This window comes from Mercenaria mercenaria, chromosome 9 (assembly GCF_021730395.1).
Source record: "Mercenaria mercenaria strain notata chromosome 9, MADL_Memer_1, whole genome shotgun sequence".
Classification (NCBI taxonomy): domain Eukaryota; kingdom Metazoa; phylum Mollusca; class Bivalvia; order Venerida; family Veneridae; genus Mercenaria; species Mercenaria mercenaria.
In genome coordinates, this window is record NC_069369.1 from 78908326 (window position 1) to 78930865 (window position 22540).

Here is a 22540-nt window from a genome sequence, read left to right on the forward strand (position 1 = left end):
TGGGGGAGGTCGCTGGTTCGATCCCTGGCCGCGTCATACCAAAGATATAAGAAATGATACTAGTAGCTTCCTCGCTTGGCGTTCAGCATTAAGAGGATAGCACTAGGACTGGTCAGCCAAGTCAGTATTATGTCACCTGTCTACAGCTTGATATTCCAGTAAGGCAGCACTATAAAGTTGGGCATTGTGCTCACTGCAAGTAGAAACTGTCGTTTATACGACTGAAAAATTGTTGAAAAAGACGTTAAATCTGAACACAACACAACTTAACTTGTGTGCAGCAATTTACAAAGATAATGAAGGCAGTCTTCGGTTGCCATTGTGAGATTTGTTCACTTTTGGGAATTTCAGATTGCCGATATAAACATAGACAGCAGTAGAAGTGATGTGATTGTATTGTTACATTGCTATGGACATATGCCTTACAATGATTTCCAAGTTAACATTATCAAGTTAAACAAGTTACAGAGAAAAAGAAGGCAGTCTTTGGTTGCCAGTGTGAGATTTGTTCACAGCTGAGAATTTCAGATTGCCAATATAAATACAGACAGCAGTAGAAGTGATGTGATTAATTTGTTGCATTGCTATGGACATATGTTTGACATTGATCCCTTAAGTATCTTCATTCTGTCTGGATCTCAGCAACTTAAATATAATGCAGGCAGTCTTTGGTTGCCAGTGTGAGATTTGTTCACATTTGGGAATTTCAGATTGCCGATATAAACATAGACAGCAGTAGAAGTGATGTGATTGTATTGTTACATTGCTATGGACATAGGCCTTACAATGATCCCCAAGTTAACATTATCAAGTTAAACAAGTTACAGAGAAAAAGAAGGCAGTCTTTGGTTGCCAGTGTGAGATTTGTTCACAGCTGAGAATTTCAGATTGCCAATATAAATATAGACAGCAGTAGAAGTGATGTGATTAATTTGTTGCATTGCTATGGACATATGTTTGACATTGATCCCTTAAGTATCTTCATTATGTCTGAATCTCAGCAACTTAAATATAATGCAGGCAGTCTTTGGTTGCCAGTGTGAGATTTGTTCACATTTGGGAATTTCAGATTGCCGATATAAACATAGACAGCAGTAGAAGTGATGTGATTGTATTGTTACATTGCTATGGACATATGTTTGACACTGATTACCTTAGTTACCCAGTCAGTGTTGTCTTTTTGCTGTGAAATCATATAGTTTTATGGGTATAAAGTTCTGTAGCTTCAGTTGAAACAGCTGATTTAAAGGGACAAGCATTACTTGATTTCATTAATGGGCATTTTATTAGTTCACATGAATAAATTTGTGGGGTTGACAGTGTTCACGAAAGACCCTGAAAATTCACAGGACAGTCGGTCTGGTAAACATGATTTTTTTACAGGACCAGATAATATTTTACCAGACCGAATTCTTTTTAATAAATTTGATATCTGATCTTAAAAATTGGTATTTATACATAGTCTATATAGACAGCATTACATAAATTACATCCCTTAAGTTTATTTCCACATATTAATTGAAACAGATTTCAGACATTAAGTTTTCAGGCTGTAAAAAGTCTCCCCATACTTGGATTCAGTGTTGTTATATTTTCTGGTCCTTTGGGATCATGGAGTCCATTCAACATATGTGTAATAGAGTCCCGGTTAAGCCAGTGCTAGGGGGCGTGAGAGGTGTTGCACATTTCATTACCTCTCATGAACAGACTCCATTAAACGGACAAACCGAGTCTGCTGTTATTGTACCCCCCGACAACAAAGTTGTAAGGGGGGGTATACTGGTTTCAGGTTGTCTGTCTGTCTGTCTGTCCGTCTGTCTGTCTGTCCGTCTGGTCGTCTGTCCGTAGACGCAATCTTGTGCGCACCATCTCTCCTTATCCCCTTGACAGAATTTAATGAAACTTCACACAAGTGATCAGTACCAACAGTAATTGTGCATGGGGCATGTTAGGTTCTTTAAGAAAAAAAAATTGCAGAGTTATGGGACTTTGTTTTTTGTTACTATACTATATACATAGACACAATCTTGTGCGCACCATCTCTCCTCATCCCCTTGACACAATTTAATGAAACTTCACACAAGTGATCAGTACCAACCCTAGTTGTGCATGGTGCATGTTACATTCTTTTAGATAAAATTCTGCATAGTTATGGGACTTTGTTTTTTGTTACTATACTGTATACATACAGTCCACATAATTATGCAGTCTTGTGTGTGTCAAATTCAATGTACTGTGTCAGTGCATGCGGGGGGTACATTCATCACCTTTAGTGATAGCTCTAGTTCTTCTTGGTTGCATTCTTTGCTTCCGAAGGATCTTTTTACAGATTTTAGGGGGCCTCCGTGGCCGAGTGGTTAGAGTCGTTGACTTCAAACCATTTGCCCCTCATCGATGTGGGTTCGAAACCTCATTTGGGGCGTAGAATTCTTCACGTGAGGAAGCCATCCAGCTGGCTTACGGAAGGTCGGTGGTTCTACCCAGGTGCCCGCTCGTGATGAAATAGTGCACGGAGGGGCACCTGGGGTCTTCCTCCACCATTAAAGCTGGAAAGTCGCCATATGACCTAAAATTGTGTCGTAGCGACGTTAAACCCAACAAAATAAATAAATAAATTTTACAGATTTTATTCATATTCATTTTCTATAGCATCGATGTCTTTTCCCCCACAAGTCTATTGTTTGCACGGTGACATTGAAAGAGAAAGATGACCTCTGAATTTCTGGGAATTCCTGTCTGGTTCCCACGTACTTAAATTGAGTACCATCCAGGATTAGTCGAACAACACATCCAATGATAACGCGCATTCTTAGAATTGTCGTGACGTCATGAGGGGTTTCCACTGTTTCTATTTTAAGGACCAATCAAACAAGCGCTTACTAAAATATAGTTTGACAACAATTTCTCGGGATTCCATGTTACAATAATAGTGAAAGTAAAATTTTTAGCTTGACTATTCAAAGAATAGGAGAGCTATTGGACTCACCCATGCGTCCGCGTCGGCGTCCCGATTTGGTTAAGGTTTTGTATGTAAGCTGGTATCTCAGTAACCACTTGTGGGAATGGATTGAAATTTCACACACTTATTCACTGTGATAAACTGACCTACATTGCACAGGTTCAATAACTTTATTTTGCTTTTTTACAAAATTATGCCCCATTTTTGACTTAGAAATTCTTGTTTAAGGTTTTGTATGTAAGCTGGTATCTCAGTACCCACTAATGAGAATGGATTGAAACTTCACACACTTGTTCACTGTCATGATCTGACATGCACTGTGTAGGTCCCATAACTCTACTTTGCATTTTTTTCAAAATTATGCCCATTTTTCGACTTAGCAGTTTTTGGTTATAAGATCTTGCAGTCCATGAAGATTAGTCTGTTACAAATAAAAACGATTTCACGATAAATTCGTTTTGATCTTGTCTTGTTGTATGGTGAGTCATTAACATGTAATACCTAATCCATGTAGTTTTTATTGATACCTTGTTGTACTTTCAGAATTTGTTGATTTTTTCTGATTTTAGGTGTATAACCCAAGAATTCGTGTCGAGTCCCTGCTAGTCACAGCCATAAGTAAAGCTAGCGCACAACAGAGAGCAGGTCGTGCTGGAAGAACAAAACCTGGAAAATGTTTCAGACTTTACACTGAAAAGGCATTTAAACAAGAGATGCAGGAAAACACATATCCAGAAATTTTACGATCAAATCTAGGTTCTGTAGTGTTACAGCTGAAAAAACTGGGAATTGACGATCTAGTGCATTTTGATTTTATGGATCCTCCAGGTAGGTGGTCATTTAATCATATATCACTAAGCTTGGGCACTCTCATTTCTTAACGAGTCCTCGTTATACTTACACAGAATATAAAGTTGAAACTCGGTATCTCGAATTCCAAGGGATTGAGTGTTTCACTTCCAGATAACCGAAATTTGACTAATGTTTTATGAAAGTGTTTTCGGGATGGTCTTCAAGATAGCCGGAATTTCAAGAAAAGTGAGTTCGAGATATCAAGTTTCAACTGTAAATATATGTATCCTTATGAAAATTCATAACTTGAACTTTGCTTAAACTTTCACTGGTTATCACTTTTAAGATTAGTTACAGAATTTTTAAGGAGCACATGGTTTTACCTCTTTTAAAACATTCAGTGGCAAAAAATACACCAGTAGATGTTAATCAGACATGAAGGTAGACTGAGAAATAGTATGGGTTGGGTCTAGTTTGGCATGTCATCAGTTTTTAGCTCGACTATTCAAAGAATAAGTAGAGCTATCCTACTCACCACGGCGTCGGCGTCACACCTTGGTTAAGTTTTTCGTACCAGTCCACATTTTGACAAAGTCTTTTGAGATAAAGCTTTGAAACTTTCAACACTTGTTTACCATCATCATGGCCAGTTATAGGCAAGAGCACATAACTCCATCAAGGATTTTGGCTGAATTATGGCCCCTTTTGACTTAGAAATCATGGTTAAGTTTTTCGTACCAGTTCATATTTTGACAAAGTCTTTTAAGATAAAGCTTTGAAACTTTAAACACTTGTTTACCATCACCATGGCCAGTTATAGGCAAGAGTACATAACTCCATCAAGGATTTTGGCTGAATTATGGCCCCTTTCGACTTTGAAATCTTGGTTAAGTTTTTTGTACCAGTTCATATTTAGACAAAGTCTTTTGAGATAAAGCTTTGAAACTTTCAACACTTGTTTACCATCACCATGTCCAGTTATAGGCAAGAGCACATAACTCCATCAAGGATTTTGGCTGAATTATTGCCCTTTTTGACTTAGACATTTGGGTTAATATTTCGTACCAGTTCATATTTTGACAAAGTCTTCTGAGATAAAGCTTTGAAACTTTCAGCACCTGTTTACCATCACCATGTCCAGTTATAGGCAAGAGTACATAACTCCATCAAGGATTTTGGCTGAATTATGGCCCCTTTTGACTTAGAAATCTTGGTTAAGTTTTTCGTACCAGTTCATATTTTTTGTAAAGTGTTTGACATATGGCTTTGAAACTTTTGTCACTTGTTTAGTATAATAGTCTCTATCTGTAGGAAAGAGAACATATTAACTCTGTCATCTCTTTTGGCTGAATTATGGCCCTTTTTGGACTTTGAAATTGGTTCTGTTTTCATACAAGTCCATGTTTTGTCAAAACTATTTGACATATGGCTTTAAAACTTTGAACACTTGCTTATCATTATGATTTACATCTGTAGGCAAGAGTACATAACTATTTTGACTGAATTATGGCCCTTTTTGGACTTTGAAATTGGCTCATATATTGCCATTTAGTGCAAGACTTATGGAAATCAAAGTAATACAGGAACATTGTTTGTCTAATCTATTTATTTCTTTTGTCTGAATATCCGTGGAAATATTTTGACCCCATTCTTCAATCAATTCTTCGAATAGTCGAGCGCGCTGTCATCAGACAGCTCTTGTTCCATGTGGAATGATATTGTTTGATATATAATAGATTTGTCATTGAATGTTTAATCTAGACCACTTTTCTTGTACTGCCCATTTAAAGTTGAAATGAGGTGTTATGAAGTGAAAATTTATTCTAAATATTTTGATTAACGTAACCACAAATAAGTTTGCCTGTACATTTGTAGCTCCTGAAACTCTGATGAGAGCTCTGGAGTTGTTGAACTATTTGGCGGCCCTTGATGACAGTGGTGACTTGACGGAGCTGGGTTCCATGATGGCGGAATTTCCGTTAGATCCACAGCAAGCCAAGATGGTGATAGCTAGTACAGACTTCAGCTGTTCTAACGAGATTCTCTCCATCACTGCCATGTTATCAGGTATACTCTATTTCTTTGAGAGGGTTTTCTCTCAGTACATTTCTATGCAAATTGAATTTATGATATGCTGAGGTACATCTGGAGAATTGTATATAAACATGGTTAAAATATCATAGTTTTGAAGCTTGAGTGTGCATTTAAAACCTATTTGTATATCTAAATTTGAAAATTCTAGTCAAAATGCAGACAGTGGCTTGTGGACTTGTGTTGGTAGTTTGCTAACCTTTATATGAAACATTTTCATCATAAAGATAGTAGGTGGTTTTCAGTGCGAATAAATTGTCTTGATCTGGAACAAGGTGAAGTATGTGAAGTCAGTGATAAATTTAAGTTTAAAAATGACTAAAGACAGACAATAAGTTAGGGTGCCACCAAGTCCACTGTCTGATAGATCAGCTCTTTTTAGTTTTCATATGCATTTGAGATCTAATGGAGAGGGGAATGGGTCCATTTGGGCCCCGACCCAACACTTCTTAGTCCCGCAGTGTTTTGTGCGCCCGACTGAACTAAGGAAAGCAGCAGACGAGTGCAAGATGAGATTTGCCCATATTGATGGTGATCACCTGACACTGCTCAACGTCTACCATGCTTTCAAACAGAGTAAGTACCCTTACAGTTTCTGTAAAAAGTTCTTCCTGTTTATGGGGTGTGGGATGGGGGCCTCTGAGGGTGGCTGACTATGAATCACAGGCCCCTCACTGCTGGGTTTTGAAACCTGCATATGATATAGGATTCCTTCTTCTTGAAGTAAGTAGCTGATTTGAACTGGTTCATTGGTTCTACATAGGGCCCTGCTGGTACATGAAATAGTGCCTTAGGGTACATGGGGTCCTCCACAGTCAGCTCGCTTAGCTCAATAGGGAGAGCGCAGATCTATGGATAGCGGGGTTGTGAGTTTGATCCCCAGGCGAGGCATTTGTTCTCCATGACGATTGATAAAAGACATTGTTTGAAATCATTCGTTCTCCACCTTATGATTCCTGTAAAAAAGTTGGCAGTTGCATGGTGAATAGTAAGTACTGGTACAGAATCCAGGAAAACTGGTTAGGTTAACTGCCCTCCATTACATAACTGAAATACTTTTAAAAAAGTGGCACAAAATCCACAGCATACAAGCAATTCTCAACAATAACAGTTGGAAAGTGGTCATATGACATGAATTTAGTCATAGGGTTTAAATTTAAAACCCTGTCGAAAGAATTTCTCTACATTTGTCTTTACCCAGAAAATAAGCTGAAAATTACCTATTACTGTCTGACACTGAAGATATAGTATTGACTTTAAAAAATGTATAGACATCTTAAAAGGAAAAGTAAAGGGTACACATAATATATGAACCTTTAGTAACTTTTTTGTGTCTGCATGTATCTTAAAAAAAAGGCTAAGGCACACGTGTGTATGCATTCAAAATCTCACCAAAAATTACTTCAATCTTAGGAGAGATAAGCTCCCATTCATTTAATTTGTCTTATACAAACCATGTTATAGAAACTGTTGAGAGAAATTATCAGCCGAAATTGTTCAAAATTTGCTGAAATAGAGACCACATTTTACTGTTTCATTTTAAACCAAGACTAATTAATACAAAACAATTTATAGACCAAGAAGATCCACAGTGGTGCTATGACAACTTCATCAACTTCCGATCATTGAAGAGCGCAGACAACGTACGACAACAGTTGGCTAGGATCATGGACCGGTTCAACCTGAAGCGTAGCAGTACCGAATTTACCAGCAGGGATTATTACCTGAACATCCGGAAAGCATTGGTATCAGGATTCTTCATGCAGGTGACCGATAGTTTTTTCAGTTTTTGTGTTGTTAAAATACATTTAGTGGACATTTACAGTATGAAGATGACAGTGTTTTATCTGGAATTAACAGCGACATAGACTAATGTTTTGCGTTGTTATGAAGTATTAGATTGTAATAGGCTTCTTTACGACTTCATTAGATTGATATTTTCTGAAGTTACCTAAGAAGCCAATAGAAAATTAGACTAGCTATGTTGCAAGTCAAAATGTTAAATTTTGATGAATAGTTTTTCTTATATTTGTTAAAATGGTCTTTATCAGTTGTGAGCCTGTAAAGGAGGCAATTTACAGATTTACACCTCAGATATAGACTTTATTCAACCAAACATTACACATTCTTTTCAGTAGGTCAGTATAAACATCACGTCATGCAGTGTTCGCGTTTACGGCGTAGAAGTATCTAAATACGCAATGAATTTGGTTTGCACGCAAATTTTTCGAGGCTATTGCGTACTCGGGACGCAAAGTAAAAATGAAATTGAATGTTATGAGTTTAAAGTCAACAAATACTAATCACGATGTTGGAAACCCAATTTCATTTTCAGCAGCATTATTTTCTAAAATTAGTGCAGAATGACGTAGCCTGTTGCAATTCAGTGACGTATTCAGACTGGTTTAGCGTATTGATCAAAATCTCTACTTACCTATGTAAATCATATGGGAACAGTCCAGTTACTGTGGATATTATTGAAAACAGCTGACTCGCGCATTGCAGATCGAAAGTAAGATGGAGTCTTAGGCGAATGCAAAGTCTGGTTTTGTTTGTGAATGAAGGGCTTGAGCTAGGGGGCAACTTGGGTGAAACTCAAGTCACTCGATTTTTTTTATTCACACTACGCTAATTATCCACGGCCTATTGACACTTTACCTGAATACACATGGCATAATTTAAGCTCCGTCTCCAGATGCAGATAAGTTTGAAAGCAATCATAATGGTCTCTGACACCTTTGTTTTGATAAACTAAACAATAGGGCTTTATATTACATTAACCTGTACATTCTCCTTTGACTTTTCAAAAATTATCTTCCCTTGTATAATTTCCCTTAAATCCACGTAATTTGAATTATTTTACTCCTAACTTTAGAAACATATCACTGACACATTTTGTGACTAAAATAACAACTGAAATTTACACAAATTTCTGACAACTGCAACAGAAACTGGGTTAAACATGATTGACAACTTTTTCTTTTGATGAGTGCCCAGACTAGCGGACCAAAAGGAACAGGTGATGTCACTGCTACTGATGCGGTGATGACATGTATTTAACTCACATAGCCAGTTCTAGTGCAATATTGCTTTAATTGGTTTTAGTGTTTAGACTGCACATAGCACTAGGAGCTTGATTTATTTTTCGCTGGGCCAATTTTAGAATATGAAATGAACCAGACTTTTTTGAAATTGTATTCATAGATAATTAAAGGGAGTTTGGTTTTGGCAGTGATTAGGAAATTACCTGGAAAAAATACTTTGAATTACAATTTACAGTAATCACATTATATAAATTCGAATGAATAAGAAATAAGTTCATAAGGATAAGAAAACAGATTCACTTACATTTTCAGCGGGTTTGTTTTTTAATTTAATAGGCTTAAACAAAATGTAATAGACTTAAACAAACTTAAGGAGAAGTGGCTTCTCCCTAGAATATCAGCCTAGCTTAAGCCCTGTTAAAGTAACTATTAACTAGTCAAACCCATCATACTTGATGAAACTTTGTAATTTCTTTATACCTGTGTTGTGTTTATCAGAAGTGGAATACATTTATGAAGTTAAATAAGCGGTGTTATTTATTGTAAAACATGGACAATTGTCAATATTGTAGCCACAAAACCTGGGACTCTATCATATTTGGCTGGGACTCAACATTTTTGGGAGTACTGAGTCCCAGGGACTCAGTGAAATTTTCAGAAAATGCGAACACTGACATCATGTGCATTGCAGAAACACTAACCAGTTCAGTTTTAATCGAATATTCCCACATATCCTTTGTAAATTCATATCTTATAATCTGTAGTCAGTCAAAGGCTCTGAAAAACATATATTGATAGTTACGCACTTGCTTGTGAAGGATATAAGCTGTTTCATACTGAATTAATTACGTTGGGAGTATCTTACTAGTGCAGGGTTTTCCCGGACGCAGGTTTTCTGCGTCCCTGACGCGCTTTTACTGCTTTGAACTCGCATTTTTTAGTGCCTCTGCGTCCCACTGGACCCGCAAGATCGGTCACGAAACTCCTTTGCACTGATGCCTCCTTTGCGCAGATACCCATGTAAAATGCGCAGTTTTTTACCACCGGGACCATCCACAAATCGTGGGTGCTCATTATACACAGGTATAAACGATTTTCCAACTTCAAAACAAGTTTGTTATCGATGTTCGCCATTTTGGTAAAGGGAAACTACTCTCCGCGCTAACTGTCACCGCTAAAATCTAAGATTGCCGTTACGTTCCGTAAAAGATCGAATGTTTTTTTTTTCATTAAACAAAATTAATTTCATATAAATTTAAGGTATTTTGATGAAAAAATATTAATAAATCACAGAAATTATAATACTAATTAAGGATCGAGTATTATCTTTAACCGAGATAAAACTGTGAACAACATAATTGACACGAGGTGACACGTTAATTGCCGGTAATTACTGGTTATTTGATCATAACAAAAAGACTATAACACATTTTGTAATCGGTCTGAATTGAGAAGCTCATGCCATTTTGAAAGGTACCATTCCGAAATATTGAATCAACTGCTATCTAAATTAAAAAGATACAATTAAGTTCATTCGGTTTTAGGGTAAATTTTTAGAGTAATAATGTCTATTTTCAAGATCAATAATTTGTGGACCCCCCAAAATTATTAGGGACCCTTAAATTAGCAGCCATGGGAGTCCATGGACTCCCAAATAAATAACCCGAGGGAAAACCCTGCTAGTGCGTGTTTCATTTTGAAATGCATAGCAAGTATCCTTACTAATTCATGTTTTATAAAGAAACAATTACATTCTGAGTATCCTTAATAGGTTGTGTTCGATTGTGAAGCAATTATATTGCAAGTATCCTTAGTAGGCATGTTTGGTTGTAAAGTAATTACATTGCAAGTATCCTTAGTTACTAGGGCATGTTTGATTATGAAATAATTACATTGCGGGTATCCTTCAGTAGACCATGTTTGAATTATGAAATAATTTTAATTACGTTACTATCTTTACTAGTTTGTTTTTGAGGCTTCTCTACGACTTCATTAGACTTGTGTTATCTGAAGTTACCTAAGAAGCCAAGAGCAACTTTGAATAACTTTATATACACTTGAAAGCTTGTTAGTTTCACTGTGGTACAAGTTATTTAAACAATTTTGCCGTATTTTAGCATGATAAACAGTTACTTTTAACATCAGCCATTTGTATCTAGGAAGGAAACAGGGACTTTTACCTTAAACTTTTTGTAAATACTAAAATTCTTTTATAATTGGCATCTTGAGAATTTGCTGACTCAGCAGATCAGTTAGTTGCTGGATAGGATTAAAGATATATGTCTTGCCGAGTGGTAAAGTTCATTTGCCTAACCCTGGGGAGTTTGAGCCTAGTTAGCCTTGGATTGCTGGAGATTTTACCATTATCATGTCTTAATGTGTCCAGATGGTTGCCCGAGTACTTCTTCCACAATTAGAGTGTGACCATATCTGTTTGTGTAAAAACATAGGGAAAGAAAACTAAACCACTGACAAAGTATCACAAGATGGTTATTGATTGATTAAACTTCACGAGGTAGTTATCTAAGGTCACATACTCTTAAAAACTTTAGATTGACAAATAATGTATTACTGTTTTTAACGATTATAGGTTGCACATCTGGAGAGGACGGGACACTATCTGACGGTGAAAGACAACCAGATAGTACAGCTTCACCCCTCTACTTGTCTGGACCACAAACCTGAGTGGGTGCTGTACAATGAGTTTGTGCTGACTACAAAGAATTACATCAGAACTGTGATTGATGTTAAACCAGAATGGTAAATTTTCCGTACCATATTTTAAATTTCTGTAAGAGTTGCAGTTTGTTTGACTATCTACAAGCTGAGACAGGAAATTTGGAGAAAAAGATTTTTTTTATTAAGTTTTTGCAGAGTATGTATCTGTTAAATTTATTCCTTAGTGGTGATTTCACCAAGTTCAGATTATTTCTTTATTTGTTTTTAAGAAAAGATTTTTTTACTGTCTTAAAGGTATCCTAAGACCCAAATTCCATATTTGAAGATCTGAACAATACTGCATTATTATAGTTTATACAAATTTAAAACATTTATTGTGGATTAACAGTAATATGCACGAGGTTTAAAATACTTGTATAGCTGAACACAGTATAAATGTGTACTGTATTAAATAGAGAATCAACTGTTACTGCATAACATTTAGTTTTGAATGCAGCTCTACTTAACACAATTTATATATTTAGTAAGTTAAATATATTTCACGAGGATGTTCTGCATTTGAAGTAGTATCTTTAAAAAGAACTAGTAAAGTGGCAGTAATATGCTGTTTGAAAATGCCATATATTGTCAAAGAATTAGGTAAAGCTTATTAGTTTGTTTTCCTAGACCAGTTTCAAAGTACATTTAGTTCTCCATAATAGCAGCTTCTAAACAAAGTATTCCTCAAAATGTGCTGAACTATGGTTTGCATTGTATACAGTAGATATTGTTAAATTCCCATTGGTTTTATTTTCACTAATAATTGTGAATGATGTCTCTTGCCAATTATATTTGTGAACATCAATCACTATGCCCCAAAACGCATACCCTGGACCTTTTGCGATTTCTTAAATTGCTTAATACCTATGCAAAAGTTACCACATCTACAGTATAGGTTTGAGCTGAAGACAATGCCAGGGTTTTTTTTTTCTGTTATATTCAGTGTTAAATATGGTCAGCAGTCTTTCTGTACTTTGATTTTGTTCTGTTACAGGATGGTACAGATTGCTCCACAATACTATGACATGTCAAACTTCCCACATTGTGAGGCAAAGAGACAATTGGAAAGAATTATAGCCAAAGTACAAGCTAAAGGATATGAATAGTGCTTCTTGAATCTTCTGTAGTGTCAATCAACTCTGAGATCATTACTTTGTTACAGTTTTCAAGTCTTCGCATTAGTTTTGTATACAATGGAACTGTTAGAATATGCCCTAATTTGATGGCAGTATATATGGGATCAAGTGGTACAAGACTGTACATTAGATTAAATGTATGGTTTATCATTTTCATAAGGGAAAAGCTGTAAAAATTAAAATTGGAACTTTTTTTTAGCTCACCTGTCACAAAGTGACAAGGTGAGCTTTTGTGATCGCGCGGTGTCCGTCGTCCGTCGTCCGTCCGTGCGTCCGTAAACTTTTGCTTGTGACCACTCTAGAGGTCACATTTTTCATGGGATCTTTATGAAAGTTGGTCAGAATGTTCATCTTGATGATATCTAGGTCAAGTTCGAAACTGGGTCACGTGCCATCAAAAACTAGGTCAGTAGGTCTAAAAATAGAAAAACCTTGTGACCTCTCTAGAGGCCATATATTTCACAAGATCTTCATGAAAATTGGTCAGAATGTTCACCTTGATGATATCTAAGTCAAGTTCGAAACTGGGTCACGTGCCATCAAAAACTAGGTCAGTAGGTCTAAAAATAGAAAAACCTTGTGACCTCTCTAGAGGCCATATTTTTCATGAGATCTTCATGAATATTGGTCAGAATGTTTATCTTGATGATATCTAGGTCAAGTTCGAAACTGGGTCACGTAGGGTTAAAAACTAGGTCATTAGGTCTAAAAATAGAAAAACCTTGTGACCTCTCTAGAGGCCATATTTCTCAATGCATCTTCATGAAAATTGGTCAGAACGTTCATCTTGATGATATCTAGGTCAAGTGCGAAACTGGGTCACGTGGGTTAAAAACTAGGTCAGTAGATCTAAAAATAGAAAAACCTTGTGACCTCTCTAGAGGCCATATTTTTCATGAGATCTTCATGAATATTGGTCAGAATGTTCACCTTGATGATATCTAGGTCAAGTTCGAAACTGGGTCATGTGGGGTCAAAAACTAGGTCAGTAGATCTAAAAATAGAAAAACCTTGTGACCTCTCTAGTGGCCATATTTCTCAATGGATCTTCATAAAAATTTGGTCAGAATGTTTACCTTGATGATATCTAGGTCAAGTTCGAAACTGGGTCATGTGCGGTCAAAAACTAGGTCAGTAGGTCTAAAAATAGGAAAACCTTGTGACCTCTCTAGAGGCGATATTTTTCAATGGATCTTCATGAAAATTGGTCAGAATGTTTACCTTGAAGATATCTAGGTCAAGTTCGAAACTGGGTCACATGGGGTTAAAAACTAGGTCAGTAGATCTAAAAATAGAAAAACCTTGTGACCTCTCTAGAGGCCATATTTTTCATGAGATCTTCATGAATATTGGTCAGAATGTTCATCTTGATGATATCTAAGTCAGATTCGAAACTGGGTCACAAGGGGTCAAAAACTAGGTCAGTAGGTCTAAAAATAGAAAAAACCTTGTGACCTCTCTAGAGGCCATATTTCTCAATGGATCTTCATGAAAATTGGTGAGAATGTTCAGCTTGATGATATCTAGGTCAGGTTCATAACTGGGTCATGTGCGGTCAAAAACTAGGTCAGTAGGTCGAAAAATAGAAAAACCTTGTGACCTCTCTAGAGGCCATATTTTTCACGAGATCTTCATGAAAATTGGTGAGAATGTTCACCTTGATGATATCTAGGTCAAGTTTAAAAGTGGGTCACGTGCCTTCAAAAACTAGGTCATTAGGTCAAATAATAGAAAAACCTTGTGACCTCTCTAGAGGCCATATTTTTCAATGGATCTTCATGAAAATTGGTCAGAATTTTTTATCTTGATGATATCTAGGTCACATGTGCTCAAAAACTAGGTCACTATGTCAAATAATAGAAATAACGATGTCATACTCAGTTGAACACTGGGTCATGTGGAGATAGGTGAGCGATTCAGGACCATCATGGTCCTCTTGTTTCCTTGAGGGGTTTAGAGTGGGGAAATCAAGATGGAAAATGGTAAGCGTTATCTACTAGTTTACTTTAGTAAAGGGAACAACGTCTTGATCTAGAATTCATATTGGGGTCCATCCTTTTATGACATTGGCACATTTTCATTTTTCTATCACTTTGATTATTTGAAAACCATTCAAGCACACTCATTTACAGATAGGCAGATTTGTACTCCAGTTGTGAGTTTGATGTGTAAGTTTACTGTGACAATTGTGTCTCAAAACATTTGTCCTTCACCTCTGATACATGTGGGAAAGAATTCAGTTACTTGGAGAGAACAGGTTAGTACTTGTACAGAATCCAGGTACACTGGTTAGGTTAACTGTCCCCTGTTGCATCACTGAAATACTGTTGAAAAACGGCACTAAACCCAAAACAAAGTATATAATAAGTACTACTTGAAAAGGTAAGTATATGGGATTCCTTGCTAAAACCTTCAAAATTTTAGTGTAGTTCTCTTCATGTATGAATCATGAGGAATTACTCCGATTTAAAGTATTCAGCATCATTTAAAGTATTCAACATCACTCGAAACTGCTTTGAATTGACTAAATTAGGGGCAGTCTGACATTGACTTGATCAGGGGCAATCTGGCCAGGTTGGTTTAATCAAAAACAGTCTGTCCTTTAAATTTTAAAGATCAAGGACTGTTTGGCCTCACTGATTTCATCAAGTGTAGTCAGACTTGAGAGAAGACTAAATGGATATTACTCGGTGAAATATCCAAAGTTTAACATTTAGCTCTCCTAGCAAAGTACCATGGATGAAGTACAAACAATGAGATATGAGCACTTTACTTCATGGGTGTTCTTAATGTACATGTAACAACATAAAGTAATTTATTGTATGTTGTGCTATTGTTGATATGTTGTTATAAATATAGATATATAAAACATGGTCTGAAAGTATATGTTTTTGTTTGTGTCTGCTCTCCAGCATGGTCACAACGTTTATGGGTATAATATCTTGGACACACTTGATAACCAAAAGCGTCCTGTCGGTCACTCTTGAGTAATGGCCTTTGAATTACTTGAAATTGCAAAAATTGATTGTCCATGTAATAAATAGTTCTTAGCCAATGTCCACCAAACAAACTGTTTAAGGGCATATTATCTTCAACAAGATCGATAATCGGGTGGATAGTCTGATGCTCTGAAGTTCTGGCCCTTGAATTAGTCGAAATTGAGAAAACTGACAGTCACATTGATAAGGAAGGCATTTCAAAAGTCAAAAGTAATTTGCTGTGACAGGCGTATATAGTTTGCCACTTGTTAGTCCCCTACTGGTTGAAAACCAGTTTCGGGGACTATAGGAATGCGCTTTTCCGTCATTCCGTCCGTCCGTCCGTCTGTCCGTCCGTCCGTCCGCAATTTCTTGTCCGGTCCATAACTCTGTCATCCATGAAGGGATTTTAATATTACTTGGCACAAATGTTCCCCATGATGAGACGACGTGTCATGCGCAAAACCCGGACCCCTAGCTCAAAGGTCAAGGTCACAATTGGAGGTCAAAGGTCAACAGGGCTTTTTTCCTGTCCGGTCCATAACTCTCCCATCCATGAAGGGATTTTAATATTACTTGGCATAAATGTTCCCCATGATGAGACGACGTGTCATGCGCAAAACCCGGACCCCTAGCTCAAAGGTCAAGGTCACAGTTGGAGGTCAAAGGTCAACATGGCTTTTTTCCTGTCCGGTCCATAACTCTCCCATCCATGAAGGGATTTTAATATTACTTGGCACAAATGTACCTCATAATAAGACGATGTGTCATGCACAACTTTCAAACCCCTAGCTCAAAGGTCAAGGTCACACTTAGCAGTCAAATGTTAACATAGCATGAACAGGGTCTGTTTCGTGTCCGGTCCATAACTCTGACATTCATTAAGGAATTTTAATATCACTTAGCACAAGTGTTCCCCATGATGAGACGACGTGTCGTGCGCAAATCCCAGACCCCTAGCTCAAAGGTCAAGGTCACAATTGGGGGTCAAAGGTCAATAAGGTTTTTTCCCTGTCCGATCCAGAACTCTGTCATCCATCAAGGGATTACAATATTACTTGGCATAAATGTTTCCCATGATGAGACGACGTGTCATGCGCAACACCCAGTACCCTAGCTTAAAGGTCAAGGTCACACTTTGAGATCAAAGGTCAAGAGGATTTTTTTCCTGTCCGGTCTATAACTTTGTCATGCAAAGCAGGATTTAGATATCAGTTGGCACAAATATTCCCCTGGATGAGACAACATGTCATGCGCAAGAACCAGGTCCCTAGGTCTAAGGTCAAGGTCATATTTAGAGGTCAAAGGTCAAATTCAAGAATGACTTTGTACGGAACATTTCTTCTTCATGCATGGAGGGATTTTGATGTAACTTGGACCAAATGTTCACCACCATGAGGCACCCTTGTTTTTAGAATTACGTCCCTTTGTTGTTACTATAAATAGATTTTATTGTAACTTTTTTATTACTGGCGGTAGAGAAAAATCGTGACCACTTTTCTGTGGTACAGCATGCATGTTACATCCAATTTTTAGGTGTATTTTGACCTATCTCTACCTGGTAAAGAGTTTCTTGTGGACTTATATTATATAGATATCAGTTCATTATGTTATACTGCAGTAGAGAAAATTAGGTGCCCTCCAGTAGGGGACTTTGTATTGCATGGCAATACTTCATTCACTTGTTCAATTTGACTTCAATGTGTCAAAATACATCATTTAATTGATATGTAGTTATTTTCTTTCAAACTTTATTATTATTTTAAAATTTGGAACTGACTAGATGCAACAAATAGAGTTGAGAATGCAGATTGTTAACCATTGCAAAATGGATCCGTATTCCTTTGTAACAAAAGAAGTGCTGATCACTTCGTCCACTGAGCTATATAAATAAACCACACCTATGCTGCTAAATATGCAAAGAAATATTAGCTGTGCAAGTCGTGTCCTGGTTCTGTTTTACAGCCCAGATTTTCCAAGCAAGTGCAGACTTACGGACGCAAGACATGTAATGTGCAGGAAATTATTCGATTTTTTGAAAGATATGCCTTTTTATGCCCCCCTTCGGAGGGGTATATTGTTTTGCAGATGTCGGTCTGTCGGTATATAGACCAACTGGTTTCCTGATGATAACTCAAGAACGCTTGAGCCTAGGATCATGAAAGTTTATACGGAGGTTGGACATGACCAGCAAATGACCCCTATTGATTTTGAGGTCAGTCAGTCAAAGGTCAAGGTCACAGTGACCTGGAACAGTTAAACGGTTTCTGGATGATAACTCAAGAACGCTTGGGCCTAGGATCATGAAAGTTGATAGGGAGGTTGATCATGACCAGCAGGTGACCCCTAATGGTTTTGAGGCCACTAGGTCAGAGGTCAAGGTCACAGTGTTCCAGAACAGTTGAACGGTTTCCTGACTCAAGAATGCTTGGGTCTAGGATCATGAAAGTTGATAGGGAGGTTGGTCATGACTAGCAGATGACCCCAATTGATTTTGAGGTCAGTAGATCAAAGTGACCCGTAACAGTTAAACCGTTTCCGGACAATAACGAGAATGCTTGGGCCTAGGATCACGAAACTTGATAGGGAGGGCCAGCAGATGACCCCTATTGATTTTGAGGTCAGTAGGTCAAGGTCAAAGTGACCCAGAACAGTTAAACCGTTTCAGGACAATAACTTGAGAATGCCTGGGCTTGGGATTAAGAAACTTAATAGTGAGGTTGATCATGACCAGCAGATGACCCCTATTGATTTTGAGGTCAGTAGGTCAGAGGTCAAGGTTACATTAACCCAGAATAGTAGATCTTTTGTGTACAGTGACCAAATAATTTCAGTTCCTTGTGCAATTAATCAATGCATCAAGTTGGTGGTGGGGGGGGGGGGGGGGGACATTTCGTGTTCTACGAGTTCTTGTTAACTTTATATGCATAACTGTAAATAGTGGTATACAATGTTGCATCCATTTAGATGGTCATCTGATGGAGAAATTAAGTTTTGGAGTAACGGAGTGCAGCGAAGTAGAAGCAATGATTTAATTCATTAGAAGGTCAGTTAGTGATCTGTTAGAACTACTTGAACTATAAGATAATAAATGTAAAATCTTTTCTACAGATGTTCAATCAATAAAAATGAAGAATTGAGGACACGTCATGGCTGAGATATTTTAGCATTATTGCAATACAATTTGTATTAAAATTGTGTTTTCAATACAAGTGCTCATTAGATAAATCCTCGATATCTAGATATGAAAATGAGGGATGTGTTTTGTAGGATTTCAACACTGAGTTGCTCTAATATAATAGTGACAAATGACTGAAACGATTGGGATTCTTGTGTGATTTGGATAGACAAAACGATAGTAAGGTAACAATATATTTTTGTTTTAATTTACGAGTTGTAAGCTACAATATAGAAAAACCATTTTAAGAAAATCAAACTGGAAGATAGAAATAACTTCTAATTAGGTAATGAGTCCTCATACACCTGTCAAAATTTGTCATTAGTTTTCACGATCTGTCAAACGTCTGCATTCTACATATGCATTGTTTTTGTAAGTATCTTGATAGGACATTGTAGTGTGTAACTTGCTTTACATTCCACATCAATATTATGCTTGCAGTTGCTTTATTGAGCTAAGAATTTCTATTGTTTTAGTTAATTGTCTTTAATAAAGGTACCAAACCTCGTTATTTAGATCTAAGAATTGTACATTTCTGGTTGGGAAAGGAAACTATTTGGTTGAATTATAACACGATTTTTGGAAAGAACTAAAAAAAAATTTTTTTTGTCATTCACTGGAAATTCAATACGTGATCCCACCTTAAAATATACCGACGAGATAAAAAAAACGCCTCATGGAAAGTTGGCGTTATTTTTGTTACATAGTTTAAATCTGTTGGATAATGCCAGAAATGTACATGTACTTTGACCGACAAACACAGCCGGCCGAATCTCGTACGATTGTATTCGGCTCATTGTTAATTCATGTACCTGCTTATGATTTCCGAGTTTGTCAACCATGTGGTTTTATAGAGCAAATTTTACACAGGCACACATGTTAGTCGACATACGATCATCTGCCGCAGGCCCTACCGTGGTCTAGTTTTTGCGCTACGTCACCGTCACCAACGTCCAATTTGGGCCCGCAACTATCGCGGTCAGCGTTGGCTTTTGGAACACCGACGGACGTATCCATGACTACAGAAGCATCGTGAAGGCTACGCTAACAATTGCGTTCTGCAGCACAATCCTTTCGGTGGGGGCAGAATTATGGTCTGGGCAGCTATCAACCATAGGTTTAAGTCCCAACTCGTTGTGTGCCAAGATAATCTCACTGCCAGGTGTTGCACTGACCAGATATTAGGCCTACGTCCTGTGGTCAATTCCGTCAACGTCAAGGCTTGGTCCTTCAGCATGACAACGCGCGACCTCGCGGTGCACGTGTCCACAGGAACGTTTTACTGATGAGCAACATTGACGTTTTGCCTCGGCCAGCGTGCTCACCGTACTGCAATCTGATTGAACACGCCTGGGATTACCTTGCACGGCGGTGACGTCAACGTCAATCGCAGCCTGTCAACGTCCCAGAATTGATAGCAGCGCACCACCAGGTGTCGGCCAGAATCCCACTGTATCTGCTACGTAACTGGTGCGGGTCCATTGGGCCTTATTGCTGTGGTTGCCAGTAGAGGTGGCCACACGCGCTACAGATTGTGTCAGTGAAATTCCTCTGACCAATCTATTGAAATTCAATATTTGGAGCATAATGCGACCATGAATCTCTAATTAACCAACAATTCTTTTAAATCATCACATTTGCGAATGGAATTGTTCTCACCTAATTTTAAATCGCGATTAACAAAATATTGTACAACGAGTTTGAATGAGGCGCTTCTTTTTCTTTTTATCAAGACGATTTTGTATTGGTATTTATGCATTTGTAAACAGAATGTTAGTAAGCCGGCTATGTTGTAAACCACACATTTACAGAACAATATGCGTGCACGTATACTGTATTTCTTCCCATTCTGGGGTACCTGCAATATAAACGAGGAAACGAAAAATTACCTAAAGCAAGAAGTGTATATTTTTTACATGTGCAGTTACAGTAAAAGTCTGTCACCTTTATATCTAATAATAAAAGAGAGTTAAGAGGAACAACACATCAAACACCGGGTGTAGTTAACAAATTTAATAAAATCTACCGGTTTCGGTCATATAATGACCTTCATCAGGATAAAATATAAAGAAATTTCTACACTGAAGTATATAAAATGTGGACGACTTTGATGACAAATTGTTACTATAAATAGATTGGTTCTGGCAACTGTCCAAAAATTGTTGGCATCGGTCCAAATGTAAAAGGAGTCTGTTTTTTGAGTTTTTGAACAAGAAGAAATAATTTTAACTTAATTAAATATTCTGTAAACTCTGTTGACACTAATTAATTGTTCATTCTCATTACTGAACATTCCGTACTCGTCCTGGCATAAGGTATCCGTGCTGGAACAGGGTGTTGGTTGGATTGGCGACAAGGGCGATGGTATATTGAATGTAAGTGTTCCGATTGGTGGTTCTTCCTCGGACTTCCTGCTACGTTTAAGTTTCATCTTGGGTGTCATCTTGACATACGGCATTCCAGTTTTTCCCAGCATGATCCTAAATTTAGGTGTCTTCATTAGAGTTTTGTGAGTAGGGTTTTGTAATCTGGGAAAGGTTACCACTTTGTCGTGTTTCATCACTGTGACTTTCACAAATTCTTTTTCCTCAAAACCATGTATCCTGGTGGAATGGTGCTTAAGGGTGTCTCTCCTGACATATAATTTCTCACACCATGAGCATTTGTATTTTATGTTGTGGTCTTCATGGGTTTTTTTGTGTTTGTATTTTTGATGTTTAGTTGTGCATTCTTTTCCACAGATTTCACATAGGTATACGTATTCTGGCTTGTCATTGTTTTTCCTTTCTAATCTTCTAATTTTGTAGCGAAATATATTGGATCTGTCATTGTTGCAAATTAAGACCTTCTGGTGATTTAGTCCTAAGCTTTTTTATCCAAACTTCCTCGGTTCTTAATCGTTTATTGACATCACGTCCTGTTTGTTGGATGATTATGACGTCGATTGCGTTAGCGTTATGACCCGCGCTATTAAAGTGGCGGGAAACCGGTTTTACGTCGTTCTGCATTCTAATATCGGCGAGATGTCCATAGAATCTTTCCCTCAGTGTATTGCCTGTTGGCCAACGTACTGTAACTTACATAGCTTACATGTAATTAAGTAGATCACGCTGACCGTTGTGCATGTATGATGTCCATTAATATTGAACGTTTCTTGAGTTACTGTACTTGTGAAATCAGTAGAGTTAGACATGTGCTTGCAAATTATACAATTTCTGCCACATGTATAGCTGCCCCGTTTAAGTTTATTATGTATTACGTCGGACCTAACCAACATATCTCTTACGCTTTTGGATCTTTGGTGTACGGATAAAATTTTTGTATTATTGATGAAGGTTGTAGAAATATTTGCCCTAAGGATCGGTAAATGTACGTTGAGGATACGTTGTGCTGGTGGGATAAATGGGCTGTATGTGGTAATGAAAGGTATCACATTCCCTTTATCTCTTATCTTATTCTGTTTAGACAGTAAAGTATATCGGTCTAATTGGCCGGCTTTATTTATAGCTCGTTGTACAAGACTGGCAGGATATCCACGTGCTGTTAAGTTCTGGAACAAATATTCAGTACAAGTTTTGAATGACTGGTTATCACTACAGATGCGACGTATACGTACCGCCTGGCTGTAGGGAATGCTTCTTTTC

At 37.4% G+C, this 22540-nt stretch overlaps 2 protein-coding genes across 2 annotated transcripts in view; one reads left to right on the forward strand and one right to left on the reverse strand.

Moving 5' to 3' along the window:
- LOC123547546 (putative pre-mRNA-splicing factor ATP-dependent RNA helicase PRP1) overlaps positions 1 to 15624 on the forward strand; it is a 39877-nt gene extending 24253 nt beyond the window's left edge. Inside the window, exons 8-13 of the mRNA XM_053551819.1 lie at positions 3529 to 3787; positions 5627 to 5818; positions 6296 to 6418; positions 7418 to 7608; positions 11477 to 11646; positions 12599 to 15624. Of these exons, the coding sequence (XP_053407794.1) occupies positions 3529 to 3787; positions 5627 to 5818; positions 6296 to 6418; positions 7418 to 7608; positions 11477 to 11646; positions 12599 to 12710 (1047 nt within the window). The 3' untranslated portion in view covers positions 12711 to 15624. The remainder of the gene's footprint in view (positions 1 to 3528; positions 3788 to 5626; positions 5819 to 6295; positions 6419 to 7417; positions 7609 to 11476; positions 11647 to 12598) is intronic.
- Positions 15625 to 19092: 3468 nt separating this feature from the next.
- LOC123547547 (uncharacterized) overlaps positions 19093 to 22540 on the reverse strand; it is a 33993-nt gene continuing 30545 nt past the window's right edge. Inside the window, exon 9 of the mRNA XM_045334735.2 lies at positions 19093 to 20754. Coding sequence (XP_045190670.2) covers positions 20702 to 20754 — 53 coding nt within the window. The 3' untranslated portion in view covers positions 19093 to 20701. The remainder of the gene's footprint in view (positions 20755 to 22540) is intronic.